Genomic DNA, 17,811 nt, shown 5'->3' on the forward strand with positions numbered 1-17,811 from the left:
TGTAAGACAAGGCTGCTTCCCCAATAACCTGCAAATAACACTGAATTAGCCACTAGAAAGGGTTTTTGTGGTTACTAGATACAGCAGTAGATAGTCAACCGTACTACGTATTGAGTTTACAGTTTAAAAATAGAGATACACAAAGAGACATTAAAAAACTACTGTATGTCATTGCTCATGATCTGGCGAATAGTCATTATTTCACATTTTGCTGTCAAAAGTCTTGCAAAATCTTACTTGAATCAAAGCAAAGAAGCATTATATGCAAAATATACTCAAATTATCAAAAGTAAATGCGAATTTTGCAGGAAAATGCCCCCTGTGAATATCATATTATATGTTACATTCATTATATTAATACTGATGCATTAATGTGTTTATATGTGTATGTATACGTATCTGTGTAATAACTAGCATTTTAATGTTTTAATCTTAATGTAGCCACCCAAGGTGGAGCTCATTTGAACTTCTCTACACAATATCGGGTAGTTACTTTCATCTATAACGATGCATCATATTTTCTGAATTAATCATTTGTTTTGCATGTAAAATCTTAATCTGCAGCTGTCAAATAAATGCAGTTGACTAAAAAGTACAACAGTTGAATGTAGTGGAGTAGAAATATAAATAATCAAGTAAAGTACCTTGAACCTGTAAATCTAATGCTTTAGTAAGAAAAAAAAAAGTTACATTCCATCACTGCAATTTAGGAACCAGAACATTACAGATCTACCTATAAGTCAAGTGCACTGTAAGTCTCTGCTATGTTCAGTAAATACAGTATGCACTGCTAATACTAGTGAATGAGATGTAGTGAGAATACTCTCCACAAGGTGGCATTATGTGTGTATATCACAAACTGGTTATGTAGCAGTGATCCTGTAAGTAAAACACAGGCAGTGATTTAATGTTCTTCTCCTTTTGATTTGGTCTCTATTGCCTTAAATGCTGTAGCTTGCTTTTTGAGAATAATTTCATCAAGTACTCTGTTCACCTCTTTGGTATTCTGATTCAATATATTGTTGTCATGTGGGCACTACTGATGGCTTCTAGCCAAATGTAATCACTGTTTCACTTATACAAATTTGGCAATATGTAGTTATTTAATTTAGAAAGTTTATTAGACATAATTATGTGAAAACAGGCTTCATCATAGAAAACTGAAGTCTTTCTGTGGCTCATTTGTCAAACTAGACTACAGTGTCTTACACAAAATGCTATATATAAATAATGTCTTATTTAAACAGAAAGTTTTCTATTGATATTTGATATAAACTTAAGGAAAGTTATATGTCACAAAAGTATCCACATAAAACATGTCCATAAATCAAAGCATAGAGCCTGTCAACCACAGTATTTAAGATACAGGAAAAGCGTCAGCGGTACACCACAAAATACGTGATTTGGGAGGAACTGGATTTAAATGAATGCTAATTTAACTGTGTTTTATAAAGAGATTTATGTGGGACTATAATATATGATGATAAGCTTTAAGTTGGGTTGTACTCTGCAGGTGGTAGTTGTTGATATTATATGGATGACATTAAAAAAGAAATGTTTTTTTGAATATGTTTGTTAAGCATTCATCTTTTCCTGTCAGAGTTTCTTTTGGCTTTTGCACAGTGAATGCACAATAGGCCAATGGTTTTAACTCAAGGAAATGAAAAATACCAAACAAGACTGGCATTTAGTATGGTGGCAGAATTGGTGCAATTATTGTCTTAGATCAACAAATGGACTGTTCAGATTATGTAAGATTTTGCATGTCTTCAAAATAGGTAAAACTTAGTCTATAAAGATGAATGTTGAAAACCCATGCTGGGTTTTTGACTCACAATTACAGGGACACAAATTAAAAGCTTCTCTCATCTCAGCATACCACCAATGCAGCATAATTACTGTCAGCCAGCACTCCTTAGAGAAAGCTATAGCCAAAGAACATGACATTCCTTGGCTCAGCATATTGTGTTCTTCTCTAAGTTGTTGACTGCAGGACAAACTGTGTATGATGTCCCGAAGCACAGTGTTGGTTTTGGTTTAAAGTATTCATTTCACTGCCAATGTCCTGAACTTACAGCCTATAAAAATGTGGTGGACACAATGGTGCATACTACACAATATGTTCCAGTTCACATTTGTACTATTGCATTGTGTCTCATCGCTCAAAATAATGTGATTCTCCTCTCATCTTATAAATTCACTAGAAGGGACACATGGTTCTCTGTAGGCTGAGAAAATAGCCTACGGTGACCTTTGACACCGTTTACAACATGTAAATCTCACAAATTTAAGCAGAAGCTACAACTGTTTTTCCAAGACAGAATGAAAACTTTAAGGTGAAAACTTTATAAGTACATTGCCTTAATCCAGAGATAAAAGGTGTTTCCATTATTATCGTTATTTCAGTTTCATTCGGCTCTTTGTTTTTTGGTGGATTGTAAAGTCATGAGTCAAGGGAAGAAGTAATTCGTTTTTGGTACCAGTAGCGCCATCATGTGGTAATTTATTCATCACTTTATGTTTTCAGACTCATAGGTGTAAAATTTGGGTTTCAGGATTTTTTTTGAAAAACAAATTTCCTCCTCCTATTCCATAAATATAGTTAAATCATCACATTTGTTACATAAAACATTTAGATGACCTCAAACTAGGTTTCCAATAACTTCTAGATTCTTGTAGGCATGGCCAAAATGACAAAAAAGTGTTCGCTGTGTTTACTGAGGTTACTCACTGTGCTGAAATTGTTAATCCTGAAAAGCACAATATTTCCTGGATTTAGTAATTCTTTTAAAATTCAGTATATCTGAGTTACTGTAAGCTGGGATGGCACTGGTGGTATGAAAAATGATTTTACTATTTCACCAGAAATACTTAAGAACTTACATAAAAAAAACATCTTAACCAACAAGAAGTTTTATTTGTCATACACAGTTGTGTAACATTGGCTGCATATGTTGAAACATGGAGACTCCTACTAAGTCTCCATGTTGAGGAAGTCAGACTTCCGGTGTAAGAGTGAAATACTGCTGATTGTTACAGGACATAGAAAGTTACTTAATACAGACAAACATCATTTCAAGTCACTCATGTGCTTTGTGGGTTTCTTATAGAATTTTTAAACAATCATGTAAACTAATTACTACATACACTGACTGATATACACAAATACCCAATCAACCAATACACAATCAATCTAATCTGCTGAAACACAATATTTTTGAGTAAGTGGTGACGATTTTGTCCACATGTCAAAATTAGTTCCATCAATTTCCAATCTATCACAGTATTTTGAAGCTATTAAAGTGCATTGTGAAAATCCCATTTCCAGTTTAGTGACCTGTCCTTTGATATAATTGAGTTTGACAAATGCACAGTGATGGTTTTTGTATCCTGGGAGATTCAGGCTTTTGAGAGGTGTTGAAGTATTCTTATGCAAATAGGTCAGCAGAAACATATACAGTAGGAGACAGAAGGGAAATCATTTACTGAAATGAATGGGAAACTAAATGTACTTAATTGGGCACAAAATACAAGCAATTAGAGGCAGAAATTACACACAAGCCTTGGAATGGCAACTACTCAGTTGCAACACATTTCAATGTAGGTGCTCTTTCTCGGGCAACAACATGCAGCTTAATGGGGAGACATTGTTAGCTTATCTCCCAGTATGCATTGTATTTCTGTTAACATTACATGGTGGATAATAGTTGTAGGTTATCCACAGGGCCATAAATACCATTATCACCACAGGGTTCACATTCTGTATTTACTAATAAAATACTCATAGTGGGTTTTGAAGGATGATTCTAACATTTTCAAACAAACTATCCTTAAATTTGACCATATTTAGGCAAAAATAATCAAATTAAAGAGAGATGTAGTATTTCCTCACCAGAATTAACCTGACCATGTGGCATGTGGGGTGTTTTGCAGAAAATTATATTTTTGATGGCTAAATGGGTGAGGTTGCACTATGGGAATTTAGACTCATGACTTCAGCATTTTTAAAATCCTGCCTACTGCCCTACTGCTATCTGTAATGAAGAATACTTCAGTTCAAAGATCAATTTCTGCTTCACCAAAAAAATAAGGTGGAGCAGCAATGCTTCAAATGAATATTGTATATGTGACCTTTATGCGCAACACTCCTGCATTGGTTGTTCTGTCAAAAACCATGTGGGAGAAGGAGAGGAGGAGGTTTTCACTGACTGTGCACCCCACCTTGTTGGAAACCATGTGGGAGAAGAAGAGAGGAGGAGGTTTTCACTGACTGTGCACCCCACCTTGACACACATCCGCATATTTTTTAGTTTTTAGGTTAAACATTAGCTCATATCACGGTGCATCACAGACCTTCATGACGTAGTCTGGTTAGATATTATGGCTATAAGTTTTCATCTTGTCTCATTCAAAGGAGGATTGACAATCATGAATACACTCACTACTGCTCATATAGTTTCTTTTCACTGAAAATGTTCTCAGACACCAAATCCTCATTATTGATAGAAAAATACACTAATGAAGTTAATGAAGAAATGTCTTCAGCTGATCAACAACTGTCAATATGACTTGGCAATTCAAGGTTAAACAACAAGTTCCACAACTATTTATTATTTAACACCCCGTGCTACAGTGCAGTATCAGTGATCAGTCTTTTTTAGTGAGAATAGTCTCCACAAGGTGGCATTAGGTGTGTATATCGTGATCTTGTCATGTAGTATTGATCCTGTAAATAAGACATAGGCTATATGCAGTGATTTGATGTTCTTCCCCATTTGATTTAGTCTCCGTTTATTGCCTTAAATGTTGTACCATGCTTTTTGAGTATAACGTCATCAAGTACTCTGTTCACCTCTGTGGTATTATGATTCAATATGTTGCTTTCATGTGGGTACAACTGATGGCTTGTTGCCAAATGTAGTCACTGTTTGACTTGTAGAACGTTTGTATTCGTATATCATCTCGTGTAATATGCATTCCTGGCTTCTTCAAGATACTGGATTACTTATTCTCAGACTCATTCCAAATTTGGCAATTTGTAGTGATTTGGGTTTAGAAACTTTATTAGACATAAATATGTGAAAACAGGCTTCATCATAGAAAACTGAAGTCTTTCTGTGGTCCATCTGTCAAACTAGACTACAGTGTCTTACACAAAATGCTTTATATAAATAATGTCTTATTTATACAGTTTCACATCGATATTGATATAAACTTCAAGAAAGTTATGTCACACAAGTATCCACATAAAACATGTCCATAAATAAAAGCACAGAGTTGGTCAACTGCAGTATTTACAGATACAGGAAAGCGGTACACCACAAAATGTGTGATTTGGGAGGAACTGTATTTAAATGAATGCTAAATAAAGTATGTTTTATAAAGAGATTTATATGGGACTATAATATATGAGGATAAGTTTTAAATTGGGTTGTACTCTGCAGGTTGTAGCTGTTAACATTATATGGATGACATTCAAAAGAAATATATTTTTTTGAATATGTTTGTTAAGCATTCATCTTTTCCTGTCAGGATTTCTTTTGGCTTTCGCACAGTGAATGCACAATAGGCCAATCTTTTTAACGCAAGGCAGTGATCAACGAATGGACTGTCCAGATTATGTAAGATTTTGCATGTCTTCAAAATAGGTAAAAATTAGTCTATGGGCATGAATGTTGAAAACCCATGCTGGGTTGTAGACTCACAATTACAGGGACACAAATTAAAAGCTTCTTTCATCTCAGCATACCACCAATGCAGCATAATTACGGTCAGCACTTTTTACAGAAAGCTATAGCCAAAGAACATGACATTCCTTGGCTCAGCATATCGTGTTCTTCTCTTAGTAGTTGACTGCAGGACAAACTGTGTATGATGTCCCGAAGCACAGTGTTGGTTTTGGTTTAAAGTATTCAATTCACTGCCAATGTCCTGAACTTACAGCCTATAAAACTGTGGCGGACACAATGGTGCATACTACACAATATGTTCCAGTTCACATTTGTACTCTTGCATTGTGTCTCATCGCTCAAAATAATGTGATTCTCATCTTATAAATTCACGAGAAGGGTGACGTGGTTCTCTATAGGCTGAGAAAATAGCCTACGGTGACCTTTGACACCGTTAACAACATGTAAATCTCACAAATTTAAGCAGAAGCTACAACTGTTTTTCAAAGACAGAATGAAAATAATTGTTAAAGGAGGAAACTTTATAAGTACATGGGAACATTGTCTGAATCCAGAGAGATAAAAGGTGTTTCCTAGGCATCATTACCTATCCCAATGGCATTTTGTTTTCAGTTTCATTCAGCTGTTTGTCGTATTAATTTGCAGGATATCTATTACAAGTGATTTAACTAAACTTGGTGGATTGTAGAGTCATGAGTTGAGGGAAGAAGTAATTCGTTTTTGGTACAGGTAGCGCCATAATGTGGCAATTTATTCATCATTTTATGTTTTCAGACCAAGCAGCAACCTCCAGGGCTAAAAAATGAAGCCAACGTGGAAGTGCCAAAAACTGCAGTTCCTCGGATGGCCACTTGAGGCTGGCTCCAAAAGTGAGTCAGTCCCCATAGACCCCCACATTAAAATACCCAACTTCACAGCAGAAATAAACATGTTTACAGCCTGGTACAAAAAACGGTTTTGTTCTCTATAGCTAATTTTCCCATTCATGACATCTGTATGGGCGGATGAATTTTTTTTATAACTCACCCGTTTAAATTTTATTAAGCCATAAAGTTATGCATAATTAAGGACGTGGCCGCTTTGAATGACAGGTTGCTAGCTGCTAGGCGGCTTGTTTCAGCAACCAGGCTTCATTTGGCCTGTCTCAGCTCCGACTCTTTTTTCAGCTCCACCTCCCATTTTGGATTAGCCGGGAGTTAGTTGGAGTCAGGCACTGCCAAGCTGGCGATGGCCGGAGCCACCCACTTTGAGCTTCAAAACTGCCCTTCAGAAACCAATGGGTGGTGTCATGGTGGCTACGTCCATATTTTTTACAGTCTATGTTTCAGGCTCATAGTTGGTGCAGATGAAAAATTTGGACTTCAGGATTTTTTATTTATTCATGTATATTCATTTACTATTTTCCTCCTCCCCTTACATAAATATGGTAAAATCTTCACATTTAGTACATAAAACATTGACCTCAAACTAGGTTTCCAGTAACTTCCAGATTCTTGTGAGCATGGCCACTATGATCAAAAACAGTTTGCTGTGTTTACTGAGATTACTCACTGGGCTGAAATTGTTAATCCATGTGATATTTCCTGGTTTTATCTGTTCTTTTAAAATTCAGTATATTCGAGTTACTGTAAGCTGGGATGACACTAGTGGTATGACTATTACTAATTCATCAGCAAAACATAGGGACGTACGTAAAAAAAACATCTCATCCAGCAAGAAGCTTTATTCTTAAAACACAGTTGTGTAACTAAGGAATGTCAACATTGACAGCCCATGTCGAAACGAAGAAGACTGCTGGTAAAGTCATTCATTTATATAGAATTTATCAGACTACATTTGAGGAAGTCAGACTTTGCTCTGGTGTAAGAGTGAAATATTGCTGATTGTTACAGGGCATAGAAAGTCACCAAATACAGAAAAATATCATTTCAAGTCACTTGTGTTTTGTGGGTTTCTTATTCTTATACAGTCGTTTAAGCTAATTACTACATACACTGACTGATATACACAAAAGTCTTGGAATGGCAACTACTCAGTTGCAACACATTTCAGTGTTGGTGCTCTTGCTCAGGCAACAACATGCAGCTTAATGGGGAGACATTGTTAGCTAATCTCCCAGTATGCATTGTATATCCTCATTACTGATAAAAAAAAAAAAATACACTAATGAAGTTAATGAAGAAATGTCTTCAGGTGATCAACAGATGTTAATATTACTTGGCAACAGCAGGTTAAACATCAAGTTTCTCAACCCTCCTTTATTTCCTTATTTCTTCCACACACACCCCCCCTCCTCTCCCCCCTATTCACTGCGCTTCAAAAGCGCGATCCATGGTGCAAAAGCTTCCTTTTCTTCGTAGTCCTTCAGGATGACATTCTTCAAATATCTGCACTCTGTTAAGAATGAGCTTATCCTCTTCTCGTCTCCATTTCTCCTTCTTCCATTGCCTTTGGTAATCGGGACATCGGTACGTAACAGATTTGGATGAAATAATAGATTAATTTGAACTAAACTTTGCTATCAGAGTGGTGAAATTTTGTAACTCTGGTGATTTTAGCACAAGACAGTTGAAGTGTTGAATGGTAATTTTTAGTTTTTTTGCAACATATAGCCTGCATCAATCAGAACTTCTTTAATTATGATTAAGTTAGTCTAATTAGGAAAACATTCACTTCATGTGCATGCAGTTTTAATATATAAATCAACTAAATTCATCCGCAAATTGTGTACACTGGAAGACAAATGAAATGAATGAAATGAGTCTGATTTGTGCTGGTTCTCCAGTGTATTGTTACTTTAACTCCTTGTTGTTAACATGAAGGGTCATGTCCAGCGTGGGAACACAGAGTCAAAGGGCTCTGTCCATGTTGCCACCGCTACATGTGACATAGAGACATGCACACAGGCAACACGCATGTTATGATAAGCAGAGACTCCAATGTAAAGCAGCCATGAACCAGGGTCATAGGGTCAAGGGCGCAGATCTCGATACAACTTAGGGGCGATCACAAACATGGAATTTTCTCAAGAGTATTTTCTGGAGGGGAATCAATAATATCACCAACGTATATAAAATGATCTGCTGTAACAGGCACAGCCATTAACAGTAGCTTAAAATATATATTAATGAATCACTTTTAGGCCATCAAAATACATACAATATTTACCTATTTCACAGAGCCACACATCCAGGTACTCAAAACAACACTCAAGCAGCACAGTGAGACTATCAGCTTCACTTAAAAGGTAATGTCCGACTAAAACAAAAACAGTCAAGCTTTTTTTTTCTTTTAAGTAGGCATCCATGTCCATTTTCCCTTTTTCTGCAACTTTTTTTACTCAAACTGACAGAACCTCTCATACACTGTTGTTGTCTAATGGCAAAATTATTGAACATTTGTATTAGTCCTTCATTCATATTCTATTAAGATTTTATCAACCAGTACAGGGGACTTCCCACTTACAAAGTGGTGTTTTGAGTCCTTATGTCCATCTTTTTCCTTTTCTCTGCCATGCTTTGGTAAAGCCCGACCTGGCTTTCTCATACACACACACACACACACACACACACACACACACACACACACACAGGACCCAGGTTAATTATAGAAGGAGTCAATATACTTTACCTCAACCCTAATGTAAGGCTAATATATGCTGTAATGAGCAATAGGTGTTAATGTAGGCTACTGGAGGTAACGTTAGCATAAGTTCAAAGTATCTAGCTAATGTGAGCTGCACACATTTAAATAGTCAAGTAAACATTCATGTCAGCTAGATGATTGTTACCATGTAAGATATGGCTCCTCCACATCAACTTTAAACATTCACCATCAGAATCTGAATTTTTAAATTTATATAACTACAATATAAACGCGGCCTGTCTTTAGTAGAAGCTGGGTGCACCCTATGATGTGCAATAGCAAGCAAAGGTATCACGCTAGCATCATGATGAAGTACACCATCAGCTTCATCTCCCAAATTCCCACTTAGCTTAGTAACAGTTCAAACCACTGAGCAGGATACATGGGGGGACACAAACAAACGCTTCAAAAGGTGTTGTGTTTATGTGTGAATCATTTCAGAAGTGGCTTCTATTAAATATATATTTTCAGTTTTATAATTTATTAGAAATAATCTATTGGGGGACAACTTCATAATTTTGAGAACTTGGGGGGGGGGGGGGGGGACCCCCGACTGCCTCAGGATCTGCGCCCAGGTACAGGGTAAAGGTAGCCTGTGCCTACTATGAACAGAGGTGCTCCACAGAGAGAAGAAAATTCAAACTGATAGAAGATTAAGTTTAGGGTACTTTGCTTGCTTGCAAAAACCAGAGAAAAAGGATTATTAGAAAAGTGTTGATTCAAAAGTGACCAAGGCTTTCTCTATAAAAGTTCTAAAAGTCTGTGTTACATAGACTGCAGGGCAATACATCATAATCATAATAGAACAACAAGTACACTTCGCCCTTTGAACTGTCATAACATCCCATTAAAAAATTATATAACAGTTATTGAATCTTGAGGATGTTGTGCATTTTTTTCACACCATATGTGGCACCTTTCCATAAGGGACCTTGAACCATAAAAGAAAGTCCTTGTGTGCATTTTTCTGCATGTTTTTCCATGTTTTCATGCAGGAGGCAGAATGTGCCTATGTGATAATCCTGATGGCGGTGTACTGGTGCACAGAGGTCCTACCACTGGCTGTAACAGCTCTGCTCCCAGCCCTCCTTTTCCCCTTGTTTGGCATCATGCAGTCCAAAGCCGTAAGTGAAATTACTGCAGTAGTGTGTAAAACTTTCAGTCACACATTCAGTCTTACCCTGTGTGAACTATGACCCTGCTGTTCCAGGTGTGCATGCAGTACCTAAAGGACACAAACATGTTGTTTGTGGGGGGACTGATGGTGGCAGTAGCTGTGGAACAATGGAATCTGCACAAGCGCATCGCCCTGAGGGTGCTGCTCTTTGTTGGTGTGCATCCAGCTCTGTAAGTGGCTCAGTTGCATGCCTCCACAGCAGATTCTCTGTTTGGCTTGTCATCTTTAAAGACCTTCATTTCCGAACCATATCTAATCAACTATGATTTCAAAAACACTTGCTATACATAAAAAAGCTATTTTCAAGTTTTTCATTGCCGTCATAAAAGTCTTTCCCTCTTTTTGTTATTGATAGTTGTAAAACACTCAAGGCCCCCTCTTCCAACCGAAGGCCACTAACAGTATATGTTTTGTTTTTTTAATCTTCCTGGCAGGTTGATGTTGGGTTTCATGGGTGTGACAGCCTTCTTGTCCATGTGGATCAGTAACACAGCTACCGCAGCCATGATGGTTCCTATTGTTCAAGCAGTGTTGGAACAGCTCAACAACAGTGACGCAGAGCTACCTCAGATCCTCAGCTCAGAGGAGCAGGTCCAGACATCAGAGATGGACAGCAAACTGCCTTCACAGACAGAGAATCAGAGTGAGGGACAAGGTTAGCTGTGATCATCTTTAAGAGACAGATTTTAGTATGATGCACAGCATTTAAAAACTATGTTGCTTGTAGATCCTCTCATTCCTGTCTCTGTTTGAAGGTCCAGTGATGGTGACTTTCTTGGATGCCGCAATGGAGGCTACAAGGCATAAAGAGGCAGCCGAAAGACGGAGAATGTGTAAAGGGATGACCCTTTGTGTTTGTTATGCTGCCAGCATTGGAGGAACTGCCACACTGACAGGAACACTACCCAATCTGGTGCTCAAGGGCCAGATGAGCCAGTGAGTGTTTTGTTCTTCAGTAATATTCCATTTTTTTAACCTTGTTCATCAAAATATTTGATTCCCATTTGTTGTTTTCCTTAGACTCTTTCCTCAAAATGGAGATGTGATTAACTTCTCCTCCTGGTTCGGCTTCGCCTTCCCTAACATGATCCTCATGCTTACACTGGCCTGGCTTTGGCTGCAGTTTGTCTTTGTGGGGTTCAAGTGAGTTTGGTGATGGTTAAAGCCTAATTATAGCGACAGAGACTTGAATCAACACCAAGAAACTTTTACCGCATCAAGAATGTGATTGAGTGCAGAGGTGACACAAAGATTTTGTTTCCCTTGTGATGCCTTTAGTTTTAAGAAGACATGGGGCTGTGGAGCAGTGAAGACAGAGAAGGAGATTGCTGCCTATAATGTGATCCGTGAGCAGCATCGTCTGCTGGGGCCCATGTCCTTTGGAGAGATCAGCGTCTTGGGTCTTTTCACTCTGCTGGTCGTGTTGTGGTTCACAAGGGATCCAGGCTTTATGGACGGCTGGGCAACAGTTATCTTCAACTCCAGAGCAGAGTTTGTATACAAAACTACATCTGATTTCCACTCAAATTAACCTATTAATCTCTTATGAATTATTTGCTTTGAAGAAACTTTCATATAAGTGTGCATGTTCACTCCCTCACCTCTTCACCTCTTAGGTACGTGACAGATGCTACTGTGGCAGTCTTCATTGCCGTCCTCCTCTTTGTTCTGCCCTCAAAACCCCCACATTTCTGTTCATGGAGGACTCAAGGTCTTGACACAGGTGAGCCATCATTCTGCACGAAAATATATTCAATTTTATACAATTATATCAGAGTTTTAAGAGGAGTAGACTGTGCAATGATTTAACACTGATATTTAATTTATTGGATCTGTAGCACCTCATCAAAGTGCTGGCCCAACTCCACCTCTACTCACCTGGAAAGTTGCCCAGAAGAAGTTACCATGGGGTATCGTGCTTCTTCTTGGAGGAGGTTTTGCCCTGGCCAAGGGAAGTGAAGTAAGTGGCAGTGACAGTCATAATGTTAATGGGACATTACGCCTGGGCTAAGAGCTTACACATAATGTGGTATGAATGCTAATGTCTGTGGAGTGGGAAGTATGGTGGTAGCCTCATGGTTGGATGTGTTTAAATCTTTTTTTTTTTTTGCAATAGTCATTAAATGTATTTACATTCTGTAACTACCTCTCTATATTATAGATGTTAGTGGTGGAGCCTGCCATTCCTGCACTTAATTCAAATACTATATACAAGGGATTCACATGTAATGATGAGCATATGTAATCCAAAGTTACTGTTTTTAATTTAATTTTATTGATATTAGCTTCACTGTTTTCTGTTTACTCTCCTAACACCAAATCAGAGCTTTGTTAAGTTATTGTTAATGCGAACCAAACATTTCCTACCGATGCTAGTTCAAATTATTCTATTCTGAATTTTATGCTTTAAATACCACTGAGTTACACTGTGTAATCATGGTAAATGAGCAAATGTTAACTCAGCTGTACAGATAAAGACTGCAGACATTTCCAGGAAAAAGTTTTACCCTGTATATGTTTATGTTATAAATATCTTTTTAGGAATCAGGACTCTCGAAGTGGATGGGAGATCAAATGACTCCCCTACAAAGCATCCCTCCCTGGGCAATTGTTATTGTCCTATGCCTGCTGATTGCTACCTTCACAGAGTGCACTAGTAATGCAGCCACTGCGACGCTCTTCCTACCGGTCTTAGCCTCAATGGTAAGAGAATGGTAAGAGAGAAAGTGAAATGTGTTTGATGAAAGAAAGAAGCAGCATGTCAGACTGCAGGTGACAGACAATCATGTTTGGCAGCTGTGGTTCAGTGAGGTGAAGTGTAATTTTCTAGTGTAATTTCTTCTGAACTGATTTCCCCAATTGGAGTCCAGCATTGAAACTACTCCCAGTGGGAGCCAGCCTATTTTCCCTTGTTTGGTTACCCATCTAGTTGGTCATTCGGGCTGAATATGTTTGGTCTGCTTCCTCGGGCCCCTCCTCTCATCAGCAACCTGCCAAACACACCAGTTCAGCACAGCGCCATGTAATGCTGCCCACCCCATTGCCGCTGAAGAATGGCATTACTGTGCATGCTAGTCAAGCACTCAAGAGAACACCAGAGCTGGGTTGTGAAAGACTGTGCCAAGCTGAGGTATACGGACAGATATTTATTAAGGGTGATTGCAAATAGGCACACAAGTGCATCCAACTCTCATTTGAAAATGGGACCAAAAGAGAATGGAGAGACAGAAAAGAGCATCTGATCAGTTACATGCAGCTGAAAGTGGGGACATGACACTTGTGGCAGTCATGGCTTGTGGCATGTCACTTCATGTGTCATTCTGTCAATCGTTGAATCTTTAGCATTTGATTTAAACAAAAAACATCAGACAACAGAAAACACTGACATCGTGGTAACCTGATGTACAGCCAACAGTTTAAATGAGACTAAGTATAAAGTTCCAGTATTTTCAAACTTTGTTTATTTTGAGAACCAGAAATTACTGTGCACTTGTAAGATACTGCGCTGTGGGATATGTAATTCAGAAGAAAATTCCAGAGGAGTGTTTTCTGCATCTTAGTAGTCTGCTATTATTGTTACGTATTTATTTTATTTATTTATTTTTGACATTTCAAGTAAGGGATAAGCCCCTTGAGATGCACCATCTCATTTTTGAGGGGGTCCTCAGGCACAGAAAATAAAAATTATTACAATCAACATAATAACATCAACATTTCCCACCATCCCAAGCCCCACCTGCTACATCTGTTACATGAGTCATCTGTGCAAAAGATGAACAAGAAATAAAATAGATTAATAGATCAAATAACATTATGTCAAAGTATAAAGTCTACTTATGAACAAAAATGAATACAGCAATGCATACAGTCAGAAAGAAGAAAAAATAGATTTAAGGTGGACAAGCAACAAAGTCTTGAAGTCATGGAAAGTAACTGATCTGAGTGAGTTAGGCAAATTATTCCAAGCTGATGGTGCTTTAAATTTAAAAGTCTCCCAGTATCTTTAAATATTTTAGGCACAATAAAAAAAGGATGTTGAGTGTATCTGAGTGAATACAATGAACTGAATGGAACAAAATGTTTTTTTTAATTAAACATAAGGGATAGTTAAAGTAAATACATTTGAAAACAAAGAGCAACCAATGAAAATGTCTCCTAGAGTGAAGTCGTAGCCAGTTAAGTATGTCATACATCAAACAATGATGCATGCGGTAAGGACACCTCAAAAAAAACCTCCAAATATTATTGTACACTACATTTAAAAGCTGAAGATGTGTTTCAGAGGCATTCTGTTCTATGATATCACCATTATCAATAATGGGAAATAAAAGCTGTTGGACAATTAGTTTTCTTATTTGGAGAGTAAAACAATTAATTGACTGATACAGTATTCTGAGACTAGCATTTATTTTATTTCTTATAAAATGAATATAGGGCCTAAAAGAAAATTCAGAATCAATCCAAAGTCCCAAGTTTATCAACTGGAGACCCAACAGTAAAATTTATAGTAAACTATATTTATAGTTAACTCAGTAGGTGAATGATTAAGATTATAACTAGTACTAAATAACATGCTACAAGACTTCTGCTTGTTTAATATGAGATTGTTAGTTAAAAACACTTTTGAACAAAAGAAAATTCATATATGTAGTACTTTTCTATTTTAGATATCATGACTCAGCCCCAAGCTTGCAGGAATTGCATCTTAATTACACCCACTTAATGAGAGTTTTCACTCCGCACAGACTGGCACACATTTCACTTATGAGTCAGTGATTACGGTTGCAGAAAAACAGCCAGATGGAGGAGTGGAGGATTTTGTCATCAAGGGTGTGTTCATCCCTGTCTCAGACTGCTGATGCTCTCTGTGTGATTCTTCCAGTCCCAGTCCATTGGAATCAATCCATTATACGTCATGGTGCCTTGTACTCTGAGTGCTTCTTTCGCCTTCATGCTGCCTGTTGCTACGCCTCCAAATGCCATCGTCTTTTCTTACGGATACCTCAGGGTTGCTGACATGGTGAGTATGGCAGTGGCTTCAAGTGTTTATTCAGTAAATTATATGTTGAACATGCAGAGCTGTTACTTTAGGGCCACTATTACACAGCATGCTGAATTCATGTGTCATAGTCACTTGTAGTTGTGACCTGTAACTGTTAAAGGAGTAGTTTTGAGAAATACACCTTTTGCTGCTGAGTGTTAAATGAGAAGATTGATAACACTCTAATGTTTAGCTTAGTTTAGCTTAGCTTAGCATAAAAAAAAAGGTTACAAAATCCACATACTAGCACCAAAAAAGAAAAGTGTAAAAACTGCCTCATAAAACCACAACTTGTTGTTTTTATACTTTGTTTTTTTTACTGATTAAACAAATGAGATATAACCGTAGACTGTATAAAAATAATGGATAGCCACCGAAATATCACCCATTGGTTTGTGGATTCCTGTTTTGAAGTCTTGAGTTTGGCATTTGACTTTTGGAGCCAGCCTCAAATGGCCACTCAAGGAACTGCAGTTTTTTGCATTTCAGCATTGCCTTCATTTTTCAGTGTATGGAGGGTTTTAAGAGCCAAAACTAAATACATCAAATAATTATACAATTAAATTCTTAAACAAATTAATAAATCAATAATTTTTATAATTTAATGCTTAATAAATATATAATTATATAATAAACTGCTTAAATAAATAATTATGTCATTTAATGCTAAATTATCACAATAAATAAATCACAAATTAAATGAGACATTAAATATAAAAATGTTTATTTAATGTTTATTTTATTTATTTATTTATTCATTTATATATTTATAATTTGTATATTTACTTATTCATGTGTATATTCATTAATTTATTTACTTATTAATTTATTCACACATTTATTTATCTATTTATAATTTTATTTATTTATTTATTATTTATCTATACTTGCTGCAGCGAAATAAATAAATGTGTCAACTTCATCCATCAAAAGTCAGGGGGCGGGTTAAAGCCTCTGATTGAACAGTGTTAAAGACCCAGCAGGATCTGGGATTGTGAATACAGCTTTATTCATTTCTGTGTCAGTCAGGGCCGATATCATTCCAGTTCATTCAGTGAAGCCCTCAATCTGATCTAAAAAAGCATATCAACTGGCATTTGCCTCCATCTGTTCAGCTACAGCCAACATATCTACCATTGTAGCATGCAAGATTTCATTAAGATCCGCACCGAGTGCTGCCATCTTCAATTAGGCAAAACCAGTAGATTCAAGTTCAACCACCAGTTGCAGAACGGAGTCCACCCCCTGACTTTTCATGGATGAAGTTGACAGATTTATATATATCTATATATATATTTATTTATTTCACTGCAGCAAGTTACACTATGGATAAATGAAAGTATATATAAATACATAAATAAAACGAAAAATCTATAAATAAATGTGTGAATAAATGAATAAATAAAAATAAATAAATAAATGGATTAAATAATTTACAAATGAATAAGCAACAATATAAATGTTTAAATATATATGAATGAATAAATAAATACACACATTTATATATGTAATGTCTCATTTAATTTGTGATTTATTGATTTATGGTGACAATTAAGTATTAAATTATATAATTATTTATTTATTCATTTATTTAAGCATTTTATTATATCATTATTTATGTATTTATATATTTAGTTTTAGCCCTTAAAACCCTCTATAAGTTTAAGCAAAGTTTGCCAAAATGTTGAAATACTGCTTCAAGATCACTGCTACTCCTCTTCTCCATCAGGCCAGTACAGGAATCATCATGAACATCATTGGCATCCTTTGCATCACACTGGCCATCAACAGCTGGGGTAAGGCCATGTTTGACCTGGACTCTTTCCCTGCCTGGGCCAACGTCACCGGGGTGTGAGCCTGGTTCTGCCTTAAGAGAGGCACCGTGCCCTCCCTCTCCACAGGTGCCAAATGAAGACCTCTGGTCAGAGTGACAGCACGGTGGACCGTCTGTGTACAAGTGCTGCTAGGATGCAAGTCTCACGAAGCTTGATTTCATTGACAACTGAGTCTTACGCTTGTGACAGAAAGTGGTGATGATATGACTGGGAATAGAAGAAATGGTTGGAGGGTGAAATTACTTACTTTCTATTTACATTATACAATAAAGATGTTGAAAAAGACCCCTCATGGCCAAAAAACAATATGACAGAAATCACATACTGACAGTTTTCATATCTGTGAATAGAAAGAGACTGTCATCCTCCTAGGCAGAAAAATCCAGAAACACCATTCAAATCAGGTTTCATCATGAAAAGAAA

General features: G+C 37.0%; 1 protein-coding gene across 1 annotated transcript; it reads left to right on the plus strand.

Moving 5' to 3' along the window:
* The first annotated feature begins 8,022 nt into the window (after positions 1-8,022).
* Positions 8,023-17,408, plus strand: LOC121898812 (solute carrier family 13 member 5-like). Its single transcript, XM_042414258.1, has 12 exons — positions 8,023-8,158; positions 10,331-10,459; positions 10,546-10,682; positions 10,947-11,167; positions 11,268-11,448; positions 11,533-11,655; positions 11,791-12,003; positions 12,129-12,235; positions 12,351-12,472; positions 13,054-13,215; positions 15,395-15,532; positions 17,283-17,408. Exons 1-12 carry the CDS (start codon positions 8,060-8,062, stop codon positions 17,406-17,408), a joined length of 1,758 nt encoding a protein of 585 aa, XP_042270192.1. The 5' UTR covers positions 8,023-8,059.
* Positions 17,409-17,811: the final 403 nt, after the last annotated feature.

The sequence above is a fragment of the Thunnus maccoyii genome, chromosome 6 (genome assembly GCF_910596095.1).
Source record: "Thunnus maccoyii chromosome 6, fThuMac1.1, whole genome shotgun sequence".
NCBI lineage: Eukaryota > Metazoa > Chordata > Actinopteri > Scombriformes > Scombridae > Thunnus > Thunnus maccoyii.

Excerpts from the sequence above, each read along its gene's own strand:
- LOC121898812 (XM_042414258.1), top strand. The coding sequence starts at position 8,060 with ATGACATTCTTCAAATATCTGCACTCTGTTAAGAATGAGCTTATCCTC. Across the intron at positions 11,168-11,267 it reads GAATCAGAGTGAGGGACAAG|GTCCAGTGATGGTGACTTTC; the intron begins GTTAGCTGTGAT and ends CTCTGTTTGAAG. Across the intron at positions 12,473-13,053 it reads CCCTGGCCAAGGGAAGTGAA|GAATCAGGACTCTCGAAGTG; the intron begins GTAAGTGGCAGT and ends ATATCTTTTTAG.